The sequence below is a fragment of the Urtica dioica genome, chromosome 3, assembly GCF_054948205.1.
Source record: "Urtica dioica subsp. dioica isolate 48M chromosome 3, U.dioica_male_clone48M_v1_H2, whole genome shotgun sequence".
Taxonomy (NCBI): Eukaryota; Viridiplantae; Streptophyta; class Magnoliopsida; order Rosales; family Urticaceae; genus Urtica; species Urtica dioica.
In genome coordinates, this window is record NC_142758.1 from 46,485,965 (window position 1) to 46,509,503 (window position 23,539).

General features: G+C 34.3%; 3 protein-coding genes across 3 annotated transcripts; 1 reads left to right on the plus strand and 2 right to left on the minus strand.

Annotated features, from left to right (window-relative positions):
* The first annotated feature begins 307 nt into the window (after positions 1-307).
* On the plus strand, positions 308-4,055 carry TEL1 (terminal EAR1-like 1). The gene is made up of 5 exons (XM_089609691.1): positions 308-1,028; positions 1,114-1,819; positions 1,903-2,025; positions 2,132-2,273; positions 3,603-4,055. Exons 1-5 carry the CDS (start codon positions 389-391, stop codon positions 3,897-3,899), a joined length of 1,908 nt encoding a protein of 635 aa, XP_089465817.1. The 5' UTR covers positions 308-388; the 3' UTR covers positions 3,900-4,055.
* A 10,526-nt stretch (positions 4,056-14,581) lies between these two features.
* On the minus strand, positions 14,582-17,790 carry LOC149403178 (vignain-like). The gene is made up of 4 exons (XM_089608864.1): positions 16,481-17,790; positions 15,794-16,026; positions 15,127-15,270; positions 14,582-15,018 (listed from the first exon to the last, which is right to left on the minus strand). Exons 1-4 carry the CDS (start codon positions 16,923-16,925, stop codon positions 14,779-14,781), a joined length of 1,062 nt encoding a protein of 353 aa, XP_089464990.1. The 5' UTR covers positions 16,926-17,790; the 3' UTR covers positions 14,582-14,778.
* Positions 17,791-17,916: 126 nt separating this feature from the next.
* LOC149403179 (uncharacterized) lies at positions 17,917-18,914 on the minus strand. Its single transcript, XM_089608865.1, has 2 exons — positions 18,734-18,914; positions 17,917-18,171 (listed from the first exon to the last, which is right to left on the minus strand). The coding sequence occupies exons 1-2, from the start codon at positions 18,836-18,838 to the stop codon at positions 18,085-18,087; spliced, it is 192 nt and encodes a 63-aa protein (XP_089464991.1). The 5' UTR covers positions 18,839-18,914; the 3' UTR covers positions 17,917-18,084.
* Between the last annotated feature and the right edge of the window lie 4,625 nt (positions 18,915-23,539).

Consider the following 23,539-nt stretch of genomic DNA (forward strand, 5'->3'; position numbering starts at 1 on the left):
AGTCTCGTAATTCCTGAAAAAAGAGAATTAGATGGGGCAACCATTGTAAAGAACATTTTTAGCAACTTTTTGCCTGAATTAAACTAAAATAAAATGAATTTTATTAAGAACCGAACAAAACAAAGACACCCCAACCCCAAAAAACCAAAACCTCATTTTGTGCTCTCTTTTTCTAGAATTATTTTTCTTCTCACTCAGAGACAAGAGAGAGAGACATGTACTAATATTATTACTATCACTACTAAAAGACTTCCATCCATGGAAATTTGACTAGCTTAAACTTTCTTTCTCTCTCACCGCTCTAACTCTTTAGCTCCAAAAAGGAAAAAACAACAAACGAAAAACAAAAACAAACCACAGTTTCATTTTCTCTCTTTGCCCTAAATCCATGGCTGAAACCGGAATCGTCCGGTTTCAGGGAAACCTAGACCCAAGGGCACAGGAATTCATTCCGATGAATCACCCGCACGCGGTGATCCTCTTCCGACCGCCGATTCCTCCTCTTCCGCCGCCGCCGCAGATATTCTTCCCGTACGTCGCTCCGGCGCCGATGACCGAATTCCACGTGGTTGCTTTCCCGGCCGCGACGGCGTTCGAGCCTTCAATCCCGGTCGCTGCGGCGCCGAGAATCTCCGGCGATTCGGTGGCGACGAGAGCGGTGGCTCTCAGCGGCGTGCCTCGCGAGGCGAGCGAGACTTCGGTGCGGCGAGAGCTCGAGACGTTCGGCGACGTCAGAGCCGTTCAGATGGAGCGGCTCCGATCCGACGCCATCGTGACCGTCCATTTCTACGATCTCCGTGGCGCCGAGTCAGCCCTAGCCGAGATTCGAAATCGCCACCACTTCGTCGAGAGGTCGTTCTTTCACGCTTCGCCGCCGGGGATTCTCTCCGGGAGAGGAGTTTGGGCTCAGTTCGTCACTCCCGTCGGAAACGCCGTGCCGGAGGGACACAACCAAGGCACGGTCGTGATCTTCAACCTCGACGAGAGAGTCACCGTTTCGACTCTTCGCGAAATCTTCAAACCCTTCGGTACTCAATTCGCACGTGCTCTTATTATTTTATTCGTCTTTAATCAATTACTTATCTTTATTTAATTATGATGATCATTGATTAGGTGCGATTAAGGAATTGAGAGAGACGCCAGCGAAGAGGCACCAAAAGTTCGTCGAATTCTTCGACGTGAGAGACGCTGCGAAGGCTCTGAAGGAGATGAACGGAAAAGAAATCTACGGCAAGCCCGTCGTCGTCGAGTTCAGTCGCCCCGGCGGCCAAAGCAGGAGATTCCTGGTCAACTCTGCGTTGACCGACCGAAACAGTTTCACAAGGTCGTATTCTTCTTCTTCTTCTTCTTCCCCATCTTCCTCTTCGTCTCTCTCCAAGTTCTTCCCTCCGCCGAACTTGCCGCCGAGGATGCTCTTCCCCGGCAGAATCGTCCCGGAACACCCTCATTTCCCGGCGAGGAATAACAAGCCGAGTTTCTTCGTCAAGACCTGGAACAAGACCACCTCAGCAACGACGACGCCGAGTGTTGATGATCGGAGCAAAACGACGACCAACGTGTCTAGCGAGTCGACGAAAACTACGTCTCCGTCGTTTACGAAGAAGAAGGTAGCTAGTCCTCCACCGCCGCCGCCGCCGCCGGCGGAGACGAATGGGATGAAACCGACGGTCATCGGCCGGAGTACTCGAACGCGGAAGTCGAAGCCCGGGAAGAAGCTAGACTCGCGGTTCTTGATAAGCGAAGAAGCTATGGCTGAGTCGAGTTCGTGCAAGGACACGAGAACCACTGTCATGATAAAGAACATTCCCAATAAATACAGGTATGTATATATAATTTCATATGTATAATATATATCGTCGGACGTCGTGTATGTATGATATAGTTAAATCATTGTATGTGCAGTCAAAAGCTGTTGTTGAACATGTTGGACAATCACTGCATTCACTGCAATAAGGAAATCTCCGACGAATATCCCGACCAGCCATACTCTTCCTACGACTTCGTTTACCTTCCCATTGATTTTAAGTAAGTTATTAATAATACTTGATTATTATGGATATTATTATGGATATTATTATTATTATCACGGCCGTTTAATTTTGTGACTTGTTAAAAATGAATGTACGGGCAGTAATAAGTGTAACGTGGGATACGGGTTCGTGAACATGACGTCGCCGGAGGCCACGTGGCGGCTGTACAAGGCGTTTCATCTTCAGGTTTGGGAGGCTTTTAACTCGAGGAAGATCTGTGAAGTTACTTACGCACGAGTTCAGGTATGTTCTTGAGGCGTGTACAGTACGTCTAATATCTTTGTTCATCTTTATTTTTGAAAAGCCAAAAATATAATTTATTTTTCTTCTTGTTAACCATACAATGTCTATATCAGAGAATTTAACGAAATGTTATTTTGAAAGTACTATAGTTAATGGAACTATGGAAGCAGTTGTTTAAAAAATAAATGTTTTTTTTAGCTTAAACCGATAATTGAAATAAATAACACTTGCAACAAAATTGAAATGCTAATCTACAAAATAGCTACAATTAGCCGAAGTTTTTTTTTTTTTTCATATAACCTTTCGATAATTTTTTGCCCGGCCCGGGGTAAATTCATATATGTAGTTGGTCATGGTCCAATGTCAAAAAAAATTATTTTGTTAAAATCATACTTTATTGCTAGAAAATTTTGAACTTGGCTATTTTCTTAAAATTATGATAATGAAATCATAACTGAAATTTACATGAATATTATCATTTCAACGTCATTTTACTGATATCAATCATAAAGCAATTTTTTTCGGATCAAATTAAATAAATTGTGAAATACTTTAATACTCGTAAAAGAAATTGGTAATGAAAATTAGAAAATTTGTGACCAATATCATTTTACTAAATATCAATCATAAAAGGATTTTTTTACGGATCCAAGTAAATGAATTGTGAAAAGACATACTCTTAATGAAATTGGTGACGAAATTATAGAATTTGTGATTATTTACTTTAATTTCTTGATCGATTTTATTAAAGATATTATAGTTTTTTCGCAACTCATTTACTAATATATCTTCAAATATTTGCTTTATCTGGTTGATCTTGGTTAAATAGTCTTGAGATGGAAATATTTATGTAAAATTTTCTTATAAGAGGTCAATAATAAACAATTTGTAACTTTTTTTGGGCACTAGTTACTAACTAGTACACTACTACTCACATTTATGCTTTATTTATTCTTTTCAAGTAGTTACTCACATTTATACAACACATGAATCGATAGCAATTTAATTTCATTGTCACAATGAAGAAATAGTAATTTTTTTGGGGCAGTAACGACTCATTCATTTACACTTAATTTCTTGAATTTAATGAATTTGTTACATGTACAGATCATCCTGTATATCCTATATATACATTTGAATCGATAGCAACGTAATTACAATGAAAAAATAGTAGTTTTTTTTGGGCAGTAACTACTCGCACATTGTGCTCAATTTCATGTATTAAATGAGTTTGTTACATGTATTTATCAGCCTATTTATACACTTGTATTATAAAATAAAAAAAGCAGTAAATAAAAGAAGTTAATTAATGATGATGAAATGAAAAAGGGATTGGAAGCGCTGAAAGAGCATTTCAAGAACTCCAAGTTCCCATGCGAGATGGACCACTACCTTCCCGTGCTCTTCTCCCCTCCACGCGACGGCCGTCAACTAACGGAGCCGCTCCCAGTCGTGGGCCCGCCCAGCACTGCCACTCATTCCAATCTAACGGCGTCAACTCCGTCATCTTCGATTGACGGCGGAGAAGAGGGAGCCCCCAGCAACAGCGGCGATGGCTTTCCGTACTCGCAACCAAACGGCACCGTTATCACCAGTGACAGCAATGATGACGTGGAAGGAGGCTGATCAAGAGAAAGTGAGAGAGAGAGATGCAGCCAGTTTTTTGATGTTTGACTAGAAATTATGATGGAAGTAAATTACAACAGAAGATAGAAGAAAAAAATCTTTCTCTCTCTCTCTCTCTCTCTCTCTATTCTAAATCTAATTAAATAAATTATATAATATGCCTTTCGTTTTTGTGTATCTTTTTCTTCTCTTAAGAGTTTTTTTATATTTAATTAATTTGTTTTTATGCTTTTTCTTGACTTCTATACAATGCAACAATAGTAGTATACTATAGCTTATATAAGCCCTAGTATCATAATCATCACTATCTATGCCATAGCTATAACTAGTAAGTTCTCAAGTTCAGCATATCAAAATCTGTCAATCTCAAAAGATTTTCCTTTCGTGATCGATTAGACCAACAATCAATTCTTTTAATTATTTTGCAGTTGCATTTGGAGAAATGATATCTTAATGAAATAATTTTAAAGATAAATTTTATAATGTAGATTTAATAGTAAATAAATATCAAGAATTAATCTTTTGATTACAAATATTCAAAAATACGTTTGTGACTTAAAAACGGATAAAAATACTTTTTGAGGGCATTCAAACAATTTTTTTTAGTTGAAATATAAAATTCCATGTATTTTATCAAAGTATATTATAATTTATTGGAATTAATCAAAATCAAGTTAAATATGATGAATTACAATGAAAATTAAATTAAAATGTCTTGAAAAGATATTATTGTTTATTTTTTAGTCAAAAATGTATTTTTGTAATTAAAATGTTCATTCTTGATATTTCAATATTTGATCAATTTCTCATTTCAAATGCTTATTTATATAGTTTCAAATGAAAAGTAGGAAACTGTGTAGTAGTAGCATTAGGAGGAGTCTGAGTCTTAAACGTTCAGAAAAGGAAAAGGATAAAGAAAAAGAAAAAAGTGGTCAGAAAGAGATCAAGTGAGAGACCGAAGGGTAAACAAGGGAAGCCATATATAAGGTTGGGATTGTCGTTTTTTGTGACTGCCAAATATGAAAATTAAGCCAGTTATTGTACGTCACTCTCGTTTCTACTATTGTCTATACTTCAAGCCGTCTCTTTCGTTCAACCCTATTTGCTTCATATGATTTTGTCTATTTTGTAAGTTAAACAAATATACCTATATTTTTTATGACGAGGAGAATATATATATTTTGTTGCTGTGTACTAAGTATTAACCTTTCCTTTCATTATCGTTATATTTTTGACTTGTGTGTATTTGGTTACTACTAAGCCAGTACTAACAATAAGATAAAAGATATTAACAAGGATGATTTTATTTTATTTTTAATCATGTATATTTTCACGTGACACTTGTGATGTTTATTATAATATTAAATCAGACGGTATAGTTTGTGAAGACTGAAGAAGCTTAATTAAATTGGCTGCGTTGCAAGTAAGTCTATAGCTACTCTGATCAGGAATATATTTCGAAGTGACAATTGCGACTGAGATGAATTGAACGTGGATTATATATAATCTTTTCCTTCAGATAAAGGGCTCACTTATCAATGTCACATGTATTATTCAATAAAAATTAATGGGTTTTTGTTCCCACTTCTATTTGCTAGCTAGAGTCAATTTACTGTTTTGTATTGTTTTGTATGTCAACTTACTGTTGAATCTAAATTACTATTGCAATGCCTAAATTCTTGGTATTAGAATGTTAGGTTTTTGTTTTGCCCTTTATACTGTTGTCTGTGCTGCATCAAATGCTCTCATGGAATTAACCTGACCGTTGAACTTTTTTTTTTTTTTCGAAGCAACTGAACGTTTTGAACTTGGGTCCCTTAACTAAAAAACAAACACACGCCAAATAGTTAACTAACCTTTGTTGTGTAAACCTGTTTATACTTTATCAGATGTAAAATATTATAAGTGAAATCAAATTTCAAACAGTCAATAGTACTAAACGTAAAAACGTATATCATCAAGGATAGGTTTCGATATTATTACTATTATTTTGTCGCATTATTTTTATTTTGCATATGTATTAGAGAGAGAGAGAGAGAGAGAGAGAGAGAGAGAGAGAGAGAGAGAGAGAGAGAGAGAGAGAGATGAGGTGGCAGAAGATGTGGTGGCGGTGGGAGAGTATTTACTTTGTTCCGTACAACTACTGGCTGGGGTTGCAGTGTGAGGACGCAGATCTGCAGTGTTTGGCAGCTGTTTTAGAGAGAGAAATAGAAATAGAAAGAAACTCTCTCTCTCTCTCTCTCTCTCTCTCTCTATTTCATATGTGTGTATGTATGTATTATATATCTATTCGAATCAATCCACTTACTTGAAACTTCCCATCATCTCTCACTAACTCACTGCCCATAAGTCCATAACCACACCACCACTACCCCCTCATATCTCTCTCTCTCTCTCTCTCTCTCTCTCTCTCTCTCTCGAGGTTGAACAGTGAGTGTAGACCAACACTGTGTAGTACATATTTCACAGAATTTATACACACTTTATTTTGAACTTACTAACTAGTCTCTAGACTGCAAGAATTAGAAAAACCAAACTAGTTTGTCGTTTCAACTTTGATGTTATCGTGGAATATATTTATTGTTATTGCTATTTTATTTTTTAAATTCGTTATTGTTATTTAATAGAATGATACGTGTTCTGCTTTGAATGATTATTTAGGTAAAATAGTTAAAATTTGTCTAAAATTATAAGAATATAAAAAAAAAGTGCAGTAATCATATTTCAAAAATAAAATTAGTTTTAGGATTGATATATTTGAAAGTTATATAAATTTCTTATAATAGTTTTTAAAAAATTTAATTTTGACGTAAAAATAATTTGACAACGTAATTTTCGCTACTTTGTTGAAAATCTGAAACTTTGATTATTTTGTTAATATATTAGTTTTAAATGTCTATTTTGTATATATATATATATATATATATATATATATATATATATATATATATATATATATATATATATATATGAAGATGATCTCCGAATCTTATCATATATGTTAAGAGTTAATGTACACGCACGTTGCCGCTACAGGTTATATTTGAATCTGAAATACTATAATAGATAGTTTTTAAGAAAATAACATTTTAAGTTGGGACGTTTAAGTATATTGCGCCTTTATGCTTTCTGCCTTCACATGAGCCACAATTTGAGAGGAGAATAAAATGCGATAAAAGAGAACAAAGATTTGTTCTAAAGCTTATGGGAAGAAAAAACCGGTTTATGAGTTTTAACCTAATGCAAAAAGAACCTTAATTAACTCATTTTTTATAATAAATTTTATAAAAAAATATGATAAGCAAAATCTGGTCATTTCCGTTGGTGTTTTTTTTTTCTTTTCCTATGGCTTTGTTAGTGAGTGTAAGAAAAACGGTGAGAAAAAAATAAAATAAAATAAAACAAACCAGAGGTACTGAAAATTGATTCTCAAATGTTATTATTCTCACATGTTACTATTATGAGATAAATATTTTCATGGTGAATTTTTTTCCTGGGTCATAGTTGGTTACAAATAGTATGAAGGTAGGGAAGGTGTAGACAAATTATCCTTTTGTTTTACTTCAGAGTCGGTTGCTATGTATATTGTTTTGCCTCAACGTTGATTATAAAACAAAACCTTTCTCTCTCTTCTATAGACCAAATCACCCCAAACATATGAGAGAGAAGTTGAAACAAATAGGGGTAAATCAGTAATTCAAGTTTGAAGACTCTGCTTCATTTTAATAAGGGAAAATGACACATATATATCTTGTATTTTAATGAAATATCGAATTTAACTTTTGATTTTAAAAAATGTCGAGTTCATACTCATTGTTTAAATAAAATGATAAAATTATACTATAAAATAGACAACAATGCCACAAACCTTTTTTTAATTGAATTTTTATTTACTTTTAATTGACGTTGACTATAATATTTATATATAAACACCAATTACCTTTATTCATTCGTGCCATATATATAATTTATTTAAATGCTAAAAAATAAACAACAATATTTTAATTGTGAAGAACACAGAAAGAGACAAAAATGTAACAATCGACAGTTGATAGTCACCAAGATCACATATTCGAACAGAGAATCCAGGATTCAGAATCGCAATTTGAACACGGAATGAAGTCACCTCTTAGGAGATATGAATTTTATTATTTAATTTCAATTTAAGGCTATTTCTTAAAGGTGTGAGGTTCCATCTAAAACCAAGCTTGGTAATTAGAGGAGTAACCCACAAGCCTTATAAAGAGCCCATGATCGTAATACCCAGTCGATGTGGGACTATCCTTGATACACCCCCTCACGCGCATATGCACAGGCACACATTGGCACAGACACTGGAAGCGTGAAGTATAGGCCCGATCAAGTAGCCCACAATCAAGAATGGGCCCCGCTCTGAAAGGTGTGGGGTTTCATCTAAAACCAAGTTTGGCAATTATAGGAGTAAGCCACAAGCCTTATAAAGAGCCCATGATCGTAATACCCAGTCGATGTGTGACTATCCTTGATACTATTTTTATTTCAAAATTGAGAATTTGGATTTGATTCGATTTTTCTTATATATATAAGAGTTATTATTAATGAAAGGGAGATTTGTGATGTTTTTATCCATTTCAGAGTATAATTTTATCATTTTAGTAAATCAGATGTATGAACTCGTCATTTTTTAAAACTAAAAATTAAACTTGATATTTTATCCAAACACAAGGTATATATGTGTTATTGTCCCTTTTAGTAATATATGGAATGTTTGGTGTAAAACCTCTCTCATGATTATTGAAAATAGACAGTCACAAAAAAAATAAAAAAAACCTAATTAGACGAGGGAGAATAAACTAATTATACTTAAAGAAGAAGGCACAAAGCTCACATTTTGAACCGCAAATAAAGATAACGGTTGTAGTAAATGGGAGATGAACGTTAGCATTTAAGTTAATGATTACGATCAATTATACTTTAAGTATATGAATATGTAAAATTGCAAATACAATAAGCTCCACTCTACACGAATTCTTTGTATCAAGAAATAATATAATGAAGCTCGATCTCTTCATCAATTGCTGTTCATTTCTTCATACACATTATTTTTCTCATCTATTATATCTCATTTCTCTTCCAAAAATTCTTATAGTACTCATTATATTATTGTTAATTATTTATTTGTAAAGATAATTCAAAATTTCACGACAAGCATTTAGTCCTCAAAAATATTAAATTTAAATCGTTTTTCATTCGAAATTCGGTATTGTTTATTGAGAAAAATTCCATGCCAGCATGCATCTACATTTATATTTTATAATAAATGTGACTCTCTAGATCGATTCTCATGGACAAGACATGATCTACCCTAAGAGATGGTAGGGCCGATCCACCTGGTCGGTTCTTGGAGAGGGACACATGGCCGATAATCATTGGAATTATGCGGGACCAGCCTTCGTGGTTGGGCCAGTCCTCTGGCCAACCCTCCAATGGGGCAAGGTCGGCTCTCATGTTCGGCCCTAGAGCAACTAAGCAAAAATGTTGCTCTTTTGAGTGTGTCACAATTACGTTGAAGAAGGATCGTTTTTCTTTGATGGAATACATATACATGCTATATTATTATTAACATCTTGTTATTAATCTATTCATTCATGAATTCTTCCATTTTACCAAATATGGCTTAACAAAGTTTAAGTATCTTTTATAAAATGATTGTATACTTTGTGATGTAAGATAATAAGGCTCAAATTGAATGTAATCATGGTATTGCATACAGACCTTATTTTATTTTATTTTAAGTTTAAAATTCATGATGCATGACTTTTATTTTTAAACGCTTGATAATTAAAATGAAAGAAAATTACAGCGGTATACTTTTAGTTCAATGTGATGGCCTTGTGTGAATTAGGCATGTGCACGGTCCGGTCCGGTCCAAAACCGGCCAAAAAACCGGACCGGACCGTTCAAAACGGTTCAAAAAAACCCAAACCGGACCGGACCAAAAAACTGTAAAAACCGGACCGGACCGGACCGTTTTAAATCATCCAGACCGGACCGGACCGTTTTAAACCGTTTAGACCGTTTTGAACCGTTTAGACCGGACCGGACCGGACCGTTTTGGACCGTTGGACCGTTTTGAACCGTTTCACATAATTTTTTTTAAAAAAAACCATTAATTTTCCACCAAAACACAAACATATAATCATATTTGGGAGTTAAATACATGCACAAATGCCTAATTTGGCTAATTGGACATCAATTAATTTTTTTTAAATTTTTTTAAATTTTTTTTATAAATAAACCGGTCCGGTCCGGTTTAACGGTTTTTTAAAAAAAAAAACCGGACCGGACCGTTTACATTGAGTAAACCGGACCGGACCGGACCGGGGAAAAAAAAAACCGTTTTAAACCGGACCGGCGGTTTAAAAATCCCCGGTCCGGTCCGGTTTACGGTTTTTACGGTTTTTTTGCGCCGCCCTAGTGTGAATGTACTATTGTGTTTTTCCCTTTTGTTGAATGACTATTTATGCCATTATGCCATGCTGTATTTTGGTTCCTCTTTATCTTTGTCAGAAGACTACTATTATTTTCTCTGATTTTGTGGGGTTTAAACACGTGGACCACCCGATGTTTCCCACGTCTCGTGACTCCTTTTGACTTCGTTGTTTTTTATTCTTTATTTGTATATACGTACGTACACAAGTATTTGTGTGTGACCGTTTATTGTGTTTTGTTTCGTTTTGTTTTTGTATTTGTTTTTGTTTTTTTGAATATTTGCAACGCCAAATTAACCTCGTATAGTTTGGTCTCAAAACGACTTTGCTGACAGGCACTGTTTTTTTACCATTTTCATGCACGACAAAACCTCTATTCCTACAATTCCCTCATTTGCTCACACAGCATTCTAAGTTTCTTGAACTTCTTCTTTAAATAGTCTCCACACCCTTAGATAATTAGAGCTTACAAAAATATGCATGATTAATTCTAATTTATTTTTAAAACAATTAATTGAGTAACTAAAATACTAAAACACCAAAACTTAGAGATTTGCTAAATAATCAACTTTTTGTAAATTTTAAGTAAATAATCATTATAGTGATTTGACATTATTTAGCCGTTTTCAACATTTTATGTATATCATTGCAGTCTGATGGTTATTTGCAATTATTAACGAATATTTACAATTATTAATGTCTTTTTAACTTTGTTAATAAAATTTCGTGTTTATTTACTTAAAATTTACCAAAGCTTGGGTATATGACAAAACATGTGTTTAGTTATCACGAATCACTAGTTGACCGAGCTCCCCTTGAGTCAGCTTGTATCATCACTTCCCCGAGCTCGCTTCGTGTTTGCTCGGCCTGTCCTGACGATGCGCTCCTTGAACATTTACCTGACGACCTGGACGCCGAAGACTGTTCAACGCACAATGTACTCATTTGCCCCTCAAAGACCGGGTCAAATGTGATACGTGGCCAACTGACGAACGCCGAGACTGCTTCCAACATAAAACATGGTCCCGAAAAACCAAAGTGTACCAATCATCCTCAAAGGCTATAAAATAAGAGATCCATGAGTCAATTTTTAACCCTTTTTTTTTACTGGTTATAATTTCTCTACGATTACATCGTGATCTCGAGCTCTCTGATACTGCGATTATTCTCGTTTTTACTCTGTTTATACAAACCTTTCATTCGATTATTATTTGTGTCTTATATTAATTCAATAACAAGGCTCATAGCCACTTTTCAATTATTATCTAATTCTATTATTTATATTTAGTCTAATTTCTTTTCTGAATTGGATTTGATCTCGTTACGTAATTATGATGCCCATTAATTAATCTAAATCTAATTTTCTCTATAAATTGTCGAGATTGTTTTGAAATGACTTTCACATCAATAATTTTGTCATTCAAAATAACGAAAAATTAATAAACTTCTGTAAATAAATGACATTCAAGTTTCAATAAAGAAGACTTTTATATTTGATGTAGTGTCTAATTATTTATATCTTAAAAGAGGCTCCGTACTAGGATTAACATTTTGTCACTCAAAGCAAAGAATTATATTAAACTTCAACGAATGAAGATGGTTTTTTAATAAATAATTTCTACTTCCTCTAAAAGAAAAAATAAGTTAAATCTTATGAGGAAAATCACCAAATGAGGAGTAACCAAAGTATGAAAAAGAAAAGAAAAAAAGAAAGAAAAGAGAGGTTAATCTCATGCAATTAGTAGTGTCTCCAACTCTAAACAATGGAGGGTGCCTTTTCATGTTTTACCTATTCCTAAAATCTCAAAAAGAGTAACATTTTTCTATTGGGCTTTCCATTATGACATCAATGCCAAAATATGATTTTATTCATAATCTAGTGGAAGAATGTGAATAAAGTTTCTGTGTTGTTTCTTTTTTTAATCCTTAGCAGAATAGTATTATTGTAATATTTTTTCTTTTATTCATAATCTAGTGGAAGAATGTGAATAAAGTTTCTGTGTTGTTTCTTTTCTTAATCCTTTGCAGAATAGTATTATTGTAATATTTTTTCTTGTAACTTGGGATAAGAAGTGGTCAAAGATTTGTGGTGTTGGGGATGAGGCATGGCTTGGCCACCATGGACCATGCCGTGGGGAAATGTGAGCCCTTTTCAGCTTAACAAGGCCACACGGTTGGCCACTTTGGTCTTAATCATATATCTTATTCATATATAAATATATAATTATCATTAAGTTTAGGTACCCCATAAAAGTAAAAGAGATCATTTAAATGTTACATTCTTGGATACGGGGTACTTGGGAAAACCCAATTCTTACGGCTTCTTGTCTTCTCATTTTTTATACTTAGTAACTTCTATTAAACTTTATTCCTATTTGTGTATAAAGATGTATTACCTTTCCAGGAAAAATTTATTTGTTAGCTTTCTTTGTTGGCTTACCTTGTAACAAAGGTTATAATGTCCAAATCCTACTTTAATGCCTTTAAACCATTGGGATAAAATAATTGAAAAGGTAGGGGCTATTGTTTTTGTTTACGTATTATTTAATGGGTGCTATTTTTCCTTATTACTAGTTAAACAAAGTAAAAAAAAAAAAATGATAATTATTTCTACAGTTAATTCATACCATGAATAAAAGAGAATTTTGACTGGACTAGGATGATGGGCCAAAGCGGAATGATACCCAACACAATGCAAATTTGTTAGGTAAACTTCCATAAATATCTCATTCAAAGATATAATTCCTCAAATAACTCAATCGTTTTTAAAAACTTATTTAGCTACACTAACAAGTAACAATATAAATTAGAAAAAGTAGGATCTATGTAAGTAGGAGTTCAAAATCTGAACATAAAAAAGTGGTCACTTGTGGATGCTTCTCATATAGCTATGGGAAAATTACATAATTAGGTTAAAACCTGCGTCACTTTTCATATTTCACTCATGTTTTCAAAATCTTTCGATAGTAACTGTTTTTTTTTTCTGAAAAAAATACTCTTGTGTTTTAAATCTAGTCAAATGTTATTGAAATTGGGTCAATAATTACTGAAATCTGGTCAACACTTATTGAAATCTAATTAACATTTATTGAAATATGGTTCAAAATATTGATATATTGAAATCTGGTTACAGTTATTAAAGGTAAAATAGACACTTCAAAATAAAAACGGTTATTTATGAAAAATAAAAGGTTCAACGGCTAATATTGAAAAAAATTAGGAAAACGGCTATTGAAGGCTATTTTCACTATAGCTATAACCGCGTCAGAGGCCCAATAAAGAAGATGCACGAGCTGGCCCATTTTCTCAATCCCAAGGGGGAGAAATTTCATAACTAGCCTAAAACATGCACCACTTTTAATATTTTCTCATATTTTCAAAACATTTCACTAGTAACCGTTTCTTTTTTTCGGACAAAAATACCCTCATGTTTCAGAAATTTAGTCAACATTTATTGCAATCTAATCACCAATTATTGAAATCGGGTCAACAATTATTGAAATCTAGTTAACTGTTACTGAAATATGGTTAAAAATTATTGAAATTTGGTCAATAGTTATTGAAATATGGTCAACAAATATTGAAGTCTGATTAACTGTTATTGAAATCTGTTCAACAACTATTGAAATCTGGTTACCTGTTATTGAAATCTGGTTAACTGTTATTGAAAACGGTTATTTATGAAAAATTAGAAGTTCAGCGGTTAATGCTAAAAAAAGTTACAAAAAACGGTTACTTTCGACTATTGACCGATCTGTGATAACCTTTCATATTAACATGTTTCACGAGTGCATATATGTGCGCGTATTCTATTACTGTATCTTACTGTTTTTTTTTTTTTTTAAAAGATTTATTTGAATTCGAATGTTTAATTAATATAGTTACATGGTCATAATATAGGCGCGCACACTTGTAACACTCGTGCCCCTTAAAATAAAGAGACGAGTTTGAGTCAGAGAGTAAAAAAGAAACATACAATCAACCGGCAAAGTTATGTGCTACTATTATCAGAAGAGAGCTTATAATAGATAGAAAGATGTCATTTTGATTGTTTTGTCCCTATAAACACCTCTAACAACTTCCCTTCACAAGCATATATCGAGTTCTTTGTTTGTTTTAATATGATATACATTTTTCTTAAACTTAAATAAGAAATTTTCATATTAGCCCCTCCTCGGAATATTTTGTACAAACTAGCTCCGTCATACTCACTTTCGTTGTATTTTCGGCCATCAAAAGGACCTCTTTATTCCCATCAAAACATCGATACTACAACACAACACGTAGCAAAATACACGCTTTCTCTCTCTCCCCTAAACAAAGTAACAAACCCACCAAGAGAAAGAGATTTATCTCCTATTACAAAACAAAGCTTGAAGCAAAAACATATGCATATATCGTTTAGAAAATCACAGTTCATCCTTGGCCGGTGATGAGGACTTGAGTGGATAACAACCTTCCATGGCAATCCCACAAAGACCTTCCTTGGCTTCCACACCACGTTGGATCCTCAGATACCCTCTCTCTCCCCAATCGGTTCCCCATGAATTCTTCACCGTCCAATACTTTGTTCCCTCGAGTGTATTTCCATATCCCACTATTGCCACTCCGTGGTTCAGCTCTGTCCCACACTCTCCATTATACACTCCCTGACAATATATTAACAAATAAACAGATTGATCACACACTTTGTTAATATGTACGTTTTTTTTTTTAAGATAAAGAGTGATTTTAGTTTTCTTCTTTTTTATTATTACCTCGGAGTAGAATTGAAAATCTTTGCCACCGGCGTCTATAGAGACCGACACAGGCTGGTTGGCCACGGCTTTGAGCAGCGCATTTTCGTCGTTTTCGGGCACCATTTCATAGCCATCAATGGCCACCAAAGGAGAGTTTTTCACCTGTCAGATACCAACAATTTTTTTTTTAATGAAACTATTGGCATAAATTTTTACTTTATATTTTTCTTTATAGTAATAAAAGATTAGCGATGTTAAACAAAGATTATATAATTGCCACTTTTTTTCGTTTATATACAAGGGCGGAGCTAAACATTTGAAAATTATATAAAAGTTACCATAAAGTTATCATTTTTTTTTTTTTTTTATAAATATTTTTAGCCCAAAATTGTATTATGAATTTTTTTTTTCTTACCCAACCCTTTTAGAATATGAAAGGTTAGAAATTTTGAAATAACCAATGTTTCGTTAATTTTTTGTAAATAACAACGTAAATCTATTTAGGCTATAAAAATAACAAAAAACGCAGAGTAAATATGGTTATTTACGAAATATTTACAGTAGTTTTTGACTATTTACGAAAAATTTACAAAACGTTGGCTAAAACGCAAACGCTTATGTTTATGTGGCTTATATCGCTAAATTTTTGTTTTTTTAATCAAACTTGCCTCCACCGACTACATACCTTGGATGAGTCGCAAGAACCGTCTTTGGCTTGGTAAGGGTAGTTCTGCTCGGTGGTGAGACCGCCCTGTTGCTTTATGTAGTCGAACGCGTCTTCCATCAAACCGCCATCGCAGCCTTTGTTTTTCGAGTTGCAATCGACCAGCTCTTGCTCCGACAAAGACACTAACCCGTTCGTTTTTATCTTGTTCACTCCTTCCACCGCGACCACCGCAGAAAATGCCCAGCAACTTCCTGTATAAACGCATCAAACACGGCATCAAATCTTATCTCACAACATTTTAACAAGATGTTGTAGGTTCCAAAGTCTAAACTGCAAAGACTTATTATACCTTCACTTTTCAAATTTACACATTATCCTATAATTCCACTATATGAGAATAATATTATGTATCTATACTAAGTTCCTAACTACTTGGATTTAATCTTTAATTTCTCTCAAAATTATATCATGTGTCATTTAGTAAAACTATCAGAACATGATATTCCACTATTAGTTTTTGAACACCGAGGGTATATATTCGAAAATTAAATACAAAAATTTCAAAACATAAAGACATTAGTTTGTACAGTTAAAAAGTGAGGGCCTTATTATTTTTAGAAAGAAAAAAAAATAATGAAAAAGTTTACCCTAAGTGAAAAAGTTTCAAACTTTGACACCATGCTAGTTCTCGGTTAAAATTCTTACCACAATGGCCTTGATCTTTGACCGCGGTGACCGCGCCTTTGGCTCTCCAGTCAACCGAGGTCGGAACGTCCCAAGCCGTCCCGTGAGCGAATCCGGTGACGGGGCGTTCGCCTTTCAGCGTCCTGTAGTGAGAGACCTTGGAGCCGCCATAGGAGGCAATGAACTCGTGGTTGGTCATGTCGGCGAACTTGTTGAGCCTCAGCTTGTACGGCTTGCCCATCTTGTTCACCTCGTTGACGTGCCTCGCGTTGGCCTTGAACACGTTGAAGCGCAGCCTCTTCTCCTCGAGATCGTGGGAGGCTCGGTGATGGCTTCTCCACCGCTCGTATAAGTCCCACAGACGCTCCCCCGAGGCCAAGTCTTCGTCGCGGAGCTCAAAGCTCCGAGCCGCCCCGAGAAGTAGGGCTAGCGAGAGAACGGCCGTGCATAGCTTTCCATAATCCATAGCTCTAGTAGTGTAAGTGTTTTTTTTGTTGTTGTTTAGTTTGTGAGAAAGGTTGTGGTTTGTTAAGCTAAAGCCATGCAGAGTGGGATTTTTTTTATAGTGTAGCTAAAAGCCAGAAAATATGGGGCAAAGTTTTGTGTATCTATTTTTAGATGTATGATTTGTGTAATTTTGGTTTATCTGCTGCTTAGACTATATACCATGCCAACCTCGTTTATGCGGTTTTAGGCTGATTATGAAGCTGACGAATGATTATGTTGTCAAAAAGCACTGATATCACGGTTTTATTGCAAGGCTTGGGAACAGAAAGGCTTCAAAGATACACCTCTCTTTTTCTGTCTCTGTTCTCTGGTTCTTTCTAAAGACTGCTAGATTCTGGTGTGGATATATATAAGAAATTAAGATTATGATAAGAATGTGACACTCTGTAACCAATTGATTTCAAAATAGAAAATGTTCCAAGTTATTAAAATTTTAACCAAAAAAAATTGCTTATGAATTAATTTCACCATTCCATTATTATACTAACATACATGATGGCAATTTTTTTAGTTTGTAATTACAAAAAAATATCTCAGTTCATCCAGTCGGTGGTTATTCTGGTTCCTCATACATAGAGTATATCATTTAGTTACTCAAAGTTCTTGACCTCAACATCATATACTCGTTCATCTTATCTTTCAAAAATGGATGTTTTCTTCAACCAGTAGTATTGAAAGATGATCTAGGCATGATAATAATAATAATAAAAGAAAAAAAGAAATCCGAGAGCGCTGCTATTGGGGACTCGAAAATAGTAATATTGCAAGCTGACATAAACTAGATAAGCTAAACCCTGAATATCATAACAAAATCATTCTCGTAGCCTGTTTGATTCGGAAGAACATTAAAAATCCAGATGATCTTGTTCACCAATATCATTTATCCAACAATAATAATAATATAAAAAAAAAAAGTCATGCGCAAAAGGAAAAGAAATGGAAAGCGCAGATTTCCTGAACAGGTTTCACTTTATGATATGGCAAAGATTGGTTATTATGAGAATGTACTCTTCACTGTCTGTGACATGGGAACTCAAGAAAGGAAAATAATAACAGGGAGTTCAAAATCAAGACGAAAATAAAACGTCAAAAACAATGCATTTATATATAATCTAATTTTACGCGATCTCTCTCTGTTCAGCCTGCTCTCTCAGCAGCTGTGCGCGGACTCTCTTAATCTCGGCTTCCTTCTCGAGTCTCTCTTGCTAAAAACAACAAATTCGCTTGTAAGACTAAATTGAATGACAATGGAAAATTGAATGGGTTGATTGTTCAAATTATTTAAGTATATAGTTTAAAAACATTGGTCCCTCTCGTTATCAATGGCATAAAGGCTATTTCCAACAAGAAATTCATCCAAGAGTTAAATCCAAAATTTATCAGAAGCTTGGTCTGAAATTAACGAAAATTTGGATTCTTGATGATCACATGGGTAATTATTCCTTCCTGCAAAGGGAGTCACATATATCGACGATGGGCACTATGAAATAGTTCATAATCTGAAACGCACAATGGTAAACCTTTCCCAATCTGAAACGCACTGTTTTACAATTCGAAAACCTAAAAAAGAAGTTCCTAATTTCTATTCCCTAAATTCGAAACAGAAACAAAATTTGAGACTAAATATATCGATGATAATGAGAGTATATTCTACTCAGCTACGGTAAAGCTCAAAAGATAATCTAGGGGTTTAATTTGAAGAATCGAGTGATTATATTTGATGGTAAACGAAGTGAATTCAATTGAAGATTGAAGAGAAACCCTAACCTTTTCGTCTTGGTGAAGAGCAACCCAAACATGGATGCGGTCCATGGATTGCATAAGCAAGAAAGACCCGAAGGTCATTGCGAAGAACGTTGCAACTTTCACCATCGTTCTTTTCTGCGATCGCACTTTTTTTTTCCTTTTTTTTTTTTTTTTTTTTTTTTTTTTTTTTTTTCTCCAGAGTGATTGAACTTGTCGAGCGATGAAGAAGATAATTCTCTAATAGGGAATGGGCCGAACCACTATTAACATTTTATTTCAAAGCAATTCCCAATTGTACCATCTTTTGAAAACTTATTCAGCCAATATTGGAAAACGTTGAATTAGGGAGACCTCCCAGTTAGAAAACCCCTTATTTCAAAATATTTTGAAAATAAACTTTGGACCCAAAAAATACGAAATTAAAATACTCCTCAAATAAAATAAACTCACTTTTTCTTTCTTCATTTACTCTCTCTCTCTCTCTCTCACTCTCGACCTTCACGTTCCGACGAGTTCCAACGCTTTTACGATGGTGTACGACGAGTTCCGACGGTGTACGATGCGACCTTCGACGGTGTACGACGAGCTCGCGTGTTTTTAATCCTCGACGACTCAAAATGCCCAAAAAAGTAACAATCTCGTGTTTATTTATTTTTAATTAGTTATGGGATAGTTTTAACAAATCATGTTATGAGTGAATATTTAAGGTTATTAGATTATTTGGATTGGTTTGGATGGAATATGTGCATAGTTAGAGTTTCAAAAGTTTTGGGATTTTTCTTCGATCATTTACAATAGGATTCGATGGTCTTCGATAGGGTTTACGAGGGATTACGACAGATTACGATGAAATGCATAGGAGTTACGATAAAATGGATAGAAGTTAACATGGAATTCGATGGTTTCTGATAGTATACGATCATTTTTTTTAAATGTAGTTTTACGATATATTACAATGGCTACAATAAATTTTGATAGTGTACAATGATTTCCGATAAGTTATGTTGATGGCTAAAAATGAGTGTTTTTCTCTTTTTATTAGGGTTTTAAGTATGGTGAGAGCTTTCGGGGTCGAATCACGTGCGGTGGAATCACTGCCTTAAAAGTTGTGACAAAGAGATTCAGAAAGCTTGATCTAATTAGATAACTCGAAGGGACTCCGTTCGAGCATTTGTTACAGGGAGCGACCTCAAGTTTTTTTTCGATACTCATACACGGTCTTCTAATCGTATATTATTGTACAATTATTTAAATTTCATCGTAAAACTTATGAAATATCATCTTATTCTATCGTATTCCATTGTAAATTTCAGGTTTTTTCATGCCAGATCTAATATCCTAAGTCATTATAGCAAAATATACATAAATCATTGAAAATAAGTGAGCTTACCTATTCTCTTCAACGAAAATATACGAAATCCACCAATTTAGAGAGAATTTGAGAAAGAGAGAGAGAGAGGAGAGGAAATGAATCAATGCTAGAGAGAAAGGAGAGTTAAATGCTCTGAAGTGTATTTTTGTCCGTTTTTGGGTTAAAAGTCCATATTTAAATATTTCGCACGTACAAGTCCATTCTTGATATTTCTCAATTTATAAGGTATGCATTATAAAATTTCTCTTTTATTATTATGTAGGTCTTGACTTTTTAGAAAAGTCCCATATCGAAGAAGAAATGCACTTATAAAGGAAAATAATGGGTATATATTGATAAGAAATGAGGAGATAAATTAAGCTTATTTTTAGCCTTAAAAAAATGTATCTATGATCATCAGAGCACAAAACATATTACTATTATTATTATGATTATTATTATTAATTGTGTATAATTAGCCTTTTAGCCAATGTGACTAATAAAACAAATTGTTGGATCTTTTGTGGCATAGTTATGTTTGGTAAAACAAATTGTAACAGTGTTGTTCAAGTCGAAGCTCTAAGAAGTTGTTCAAGCAACTTAGCAGCAGGGTACTTATGTCTTTTCTCCCGAGCGAAACAAAAATGGTAACTAAACACTTTGTTTAGCTTCCGATTTTCTTGGTATATAAGATCGGATTTGTAAAGTCCGACTTATGAGTTGTTCGCGAGAGATTAGGAGAATAAGTCGTTCATATAAAATCCACCTAGGGTTTATTTGAGCGATGAACACTTCTGTTTTGGTAATTCACATAGCCATAACTCTCAGTTTGTCTCTCTATTATGGAGATCTTCATCGACAATAAACTCTGAGTAACTCATAGCTTTTGTACCGTCGTACTATGTGTGAGAACGTGTTTTGCATATTGACGTGCTGAAAATGTTCGAGAGAAGATTGAGTGAAAGTGAGAGGGAGTCTTAAACCTAAGAGGAGCTTACGTTGTATAGAATCCAGAAGGTGTCAAAGATGAATGTGTTTGCGAAGTGGAGCTTAGTCAAACTTAATATTCCTATACTTTTGGCGATTGTTAGTAGATTGTTTTTAACTCGGACGTATCAGTCCCTCTGCATGAGTAGGTAGTTTTCACTGAACAGAGTTATCAATCTCATGTGTCTCTTATTATTTTAGTTTATATATTTGATTGATCTAATCTTAATTATCCGGCTAAAATCAATAAGTTGGTCAGCAAGTAGTTACAATAACTTAGTTGAACAACTATCTAACATCACGTTAAGTAGTTTCACAAATCATTGTAGAAAATGAAATAAATACACCACAAAATCAAATTCCAAATTATATATATTTTGAGTGTATTACAAACTTCTAATAAAAATATCATGTTTATTCTAAGAAAAAACAGTAGCTAAGGTTCAAGCATCTTTTTCATTAGATTAAAAAAGGATTCAATCAAAATGTATAGATGATCAATTCTAAAGTACCAGAGCCTTCAACGAATATACCAGAGCTAATTCCAATAAATTTATTATATTAAAGGGTCCCATTGGTGTGCATCTAGCAAGTAAATTGAACCTACAAATTTGTCAATTAAGAGTCGGCGTTTTAACTATTCAGTTATGGATGCTTAGCAAAGATCCTCGTACACTGAGTAACTAAATTCCAATTGAAACGAAAGGTTTAAGATAAATCAATGCAATTTAGAAAAACTTAATCTTATGTTGAACTTGGTTATTGATTTATTACATGTCATTTACGTCTAGCAATGACGTTGATGACTTGTCCTACAACTTCGGATCGATATCAGTTGGTCCTCAAGGCACGGAGTCTTCGTATGCTGACGGTGTGACCATTTCCAACTTATCCCATCCACTCCATGTCTGTTGCTGCAACTCAATATGAGTACAACTATCACTTGGATAGGTACTTTCGTGCACACGCTCATTACATGAGTTGGTATGATTACTGTATGACCGCTGCATACGGTCGCTATCCAGAGTAGTCTTTTATATTTCTTTTATGTTGAATTTGAACTATGGTATTTGGTGAATTGTGTTTAACTTTATCATTTTGGTTGTATTATTGGACTTATTTTTTGTTTTGTTTGTAATTTGGTAATGTATTGAAACATTTGCACTATTTTTAATTTTATGAATTTTATCCTACGTACTTTGTATGTTTTTTGTATATTTCTCAACGGTATTTGACGGTATTATTCAACGGTAACGATAAGTTCAACGGTACCGGTTTCCTTTTTTTTCCTGCTTTCCTCGATATTTCTTTACAATACCAACGGTTACCAGTAAATTCTGAACATCGGAACGGTAACGTTAACGGCATTTGAATCCTTGATATAATATATATATATATATATATATATATATATATATATATATATAAAATAGTTTGGCCTTTAAGATTAAGATTATTATTCATGCTATAATAGATTTTTTTCGATCAGAAAAAAAAGAGATTGAAACCATAGAAAAAAGTATTATTTATTCCTATCGATTTTTTTTATGAGAAAGAAAAAAAGTGTCTTAAAAAAATTTTAAATTCATTTTTTCATGTGTAAATATTTTTGGACATGCCTCTAAATACTTTTACATCATGATTAAAATATATTAATTATTTCGCTGCTCCGCGCGAGACATACTTATATAGAAAAAAAATGTGCAAATCAAAAGTAAACTATACTGCTCCTTTTTTGCTAATAGCTTGTGTTTACCACTACTAAATCACAATTTCTGGGTCCAAGACTTAAATTATTATGTTCATTTTTTTAATTTATGATTTAACGAACAACAAAGATTTAAGACACTTCGGGGAAAAATTCAGAATACTTAAGTTTGTTAAAATGCGAAAATGAGATTAAGGAAAAGGACAGGAACATAAGCTAGAGTTACCAAACAACCCAACCAGCGAAACATCAATAAGCTTTGTGTTGAAGACAAGGAACCGAAGAGGCTAAAGACAAAAAGGTCCTTAAACTCCAAGCATCTTTGATTCCAAAACTTGTACCCAATTACGAATACCAATCTGTTAGACCGGCCATGACATAGTAGAGGAGGAACAAGAGCTATTTATGCCATTAAATAAAGTTGTCAATGAGCTACGTACTTAAGAGCCTGTTTGGTGTTCATGTTTCTTTATGTGAGATTTTTCCATGTAAAAAAGAAACATGAAAGCTCAACTCAAAAACAAGAAGCACAGTGAGCCCAGTCCAAGAAACAAAGCGGAAAGCTCGAAGACTTGATCGAAGGGCATGAAGCAACCCGCTCTTATCTCAAAAAGCGGAGCTCGCTTGAAGCAACGCGCTTCCATCCCGATAAGCGGCTCAATCGAAGCACCCCACTCCCATCTCGACAAGCGGCTCGCTCGAAGCACCCCACTCCCCTCTCGACAAGCGGCTCACTCGAAGCAAACCGCTTCCTCATCGACAAGCGGCTCGCTCAAAGTAA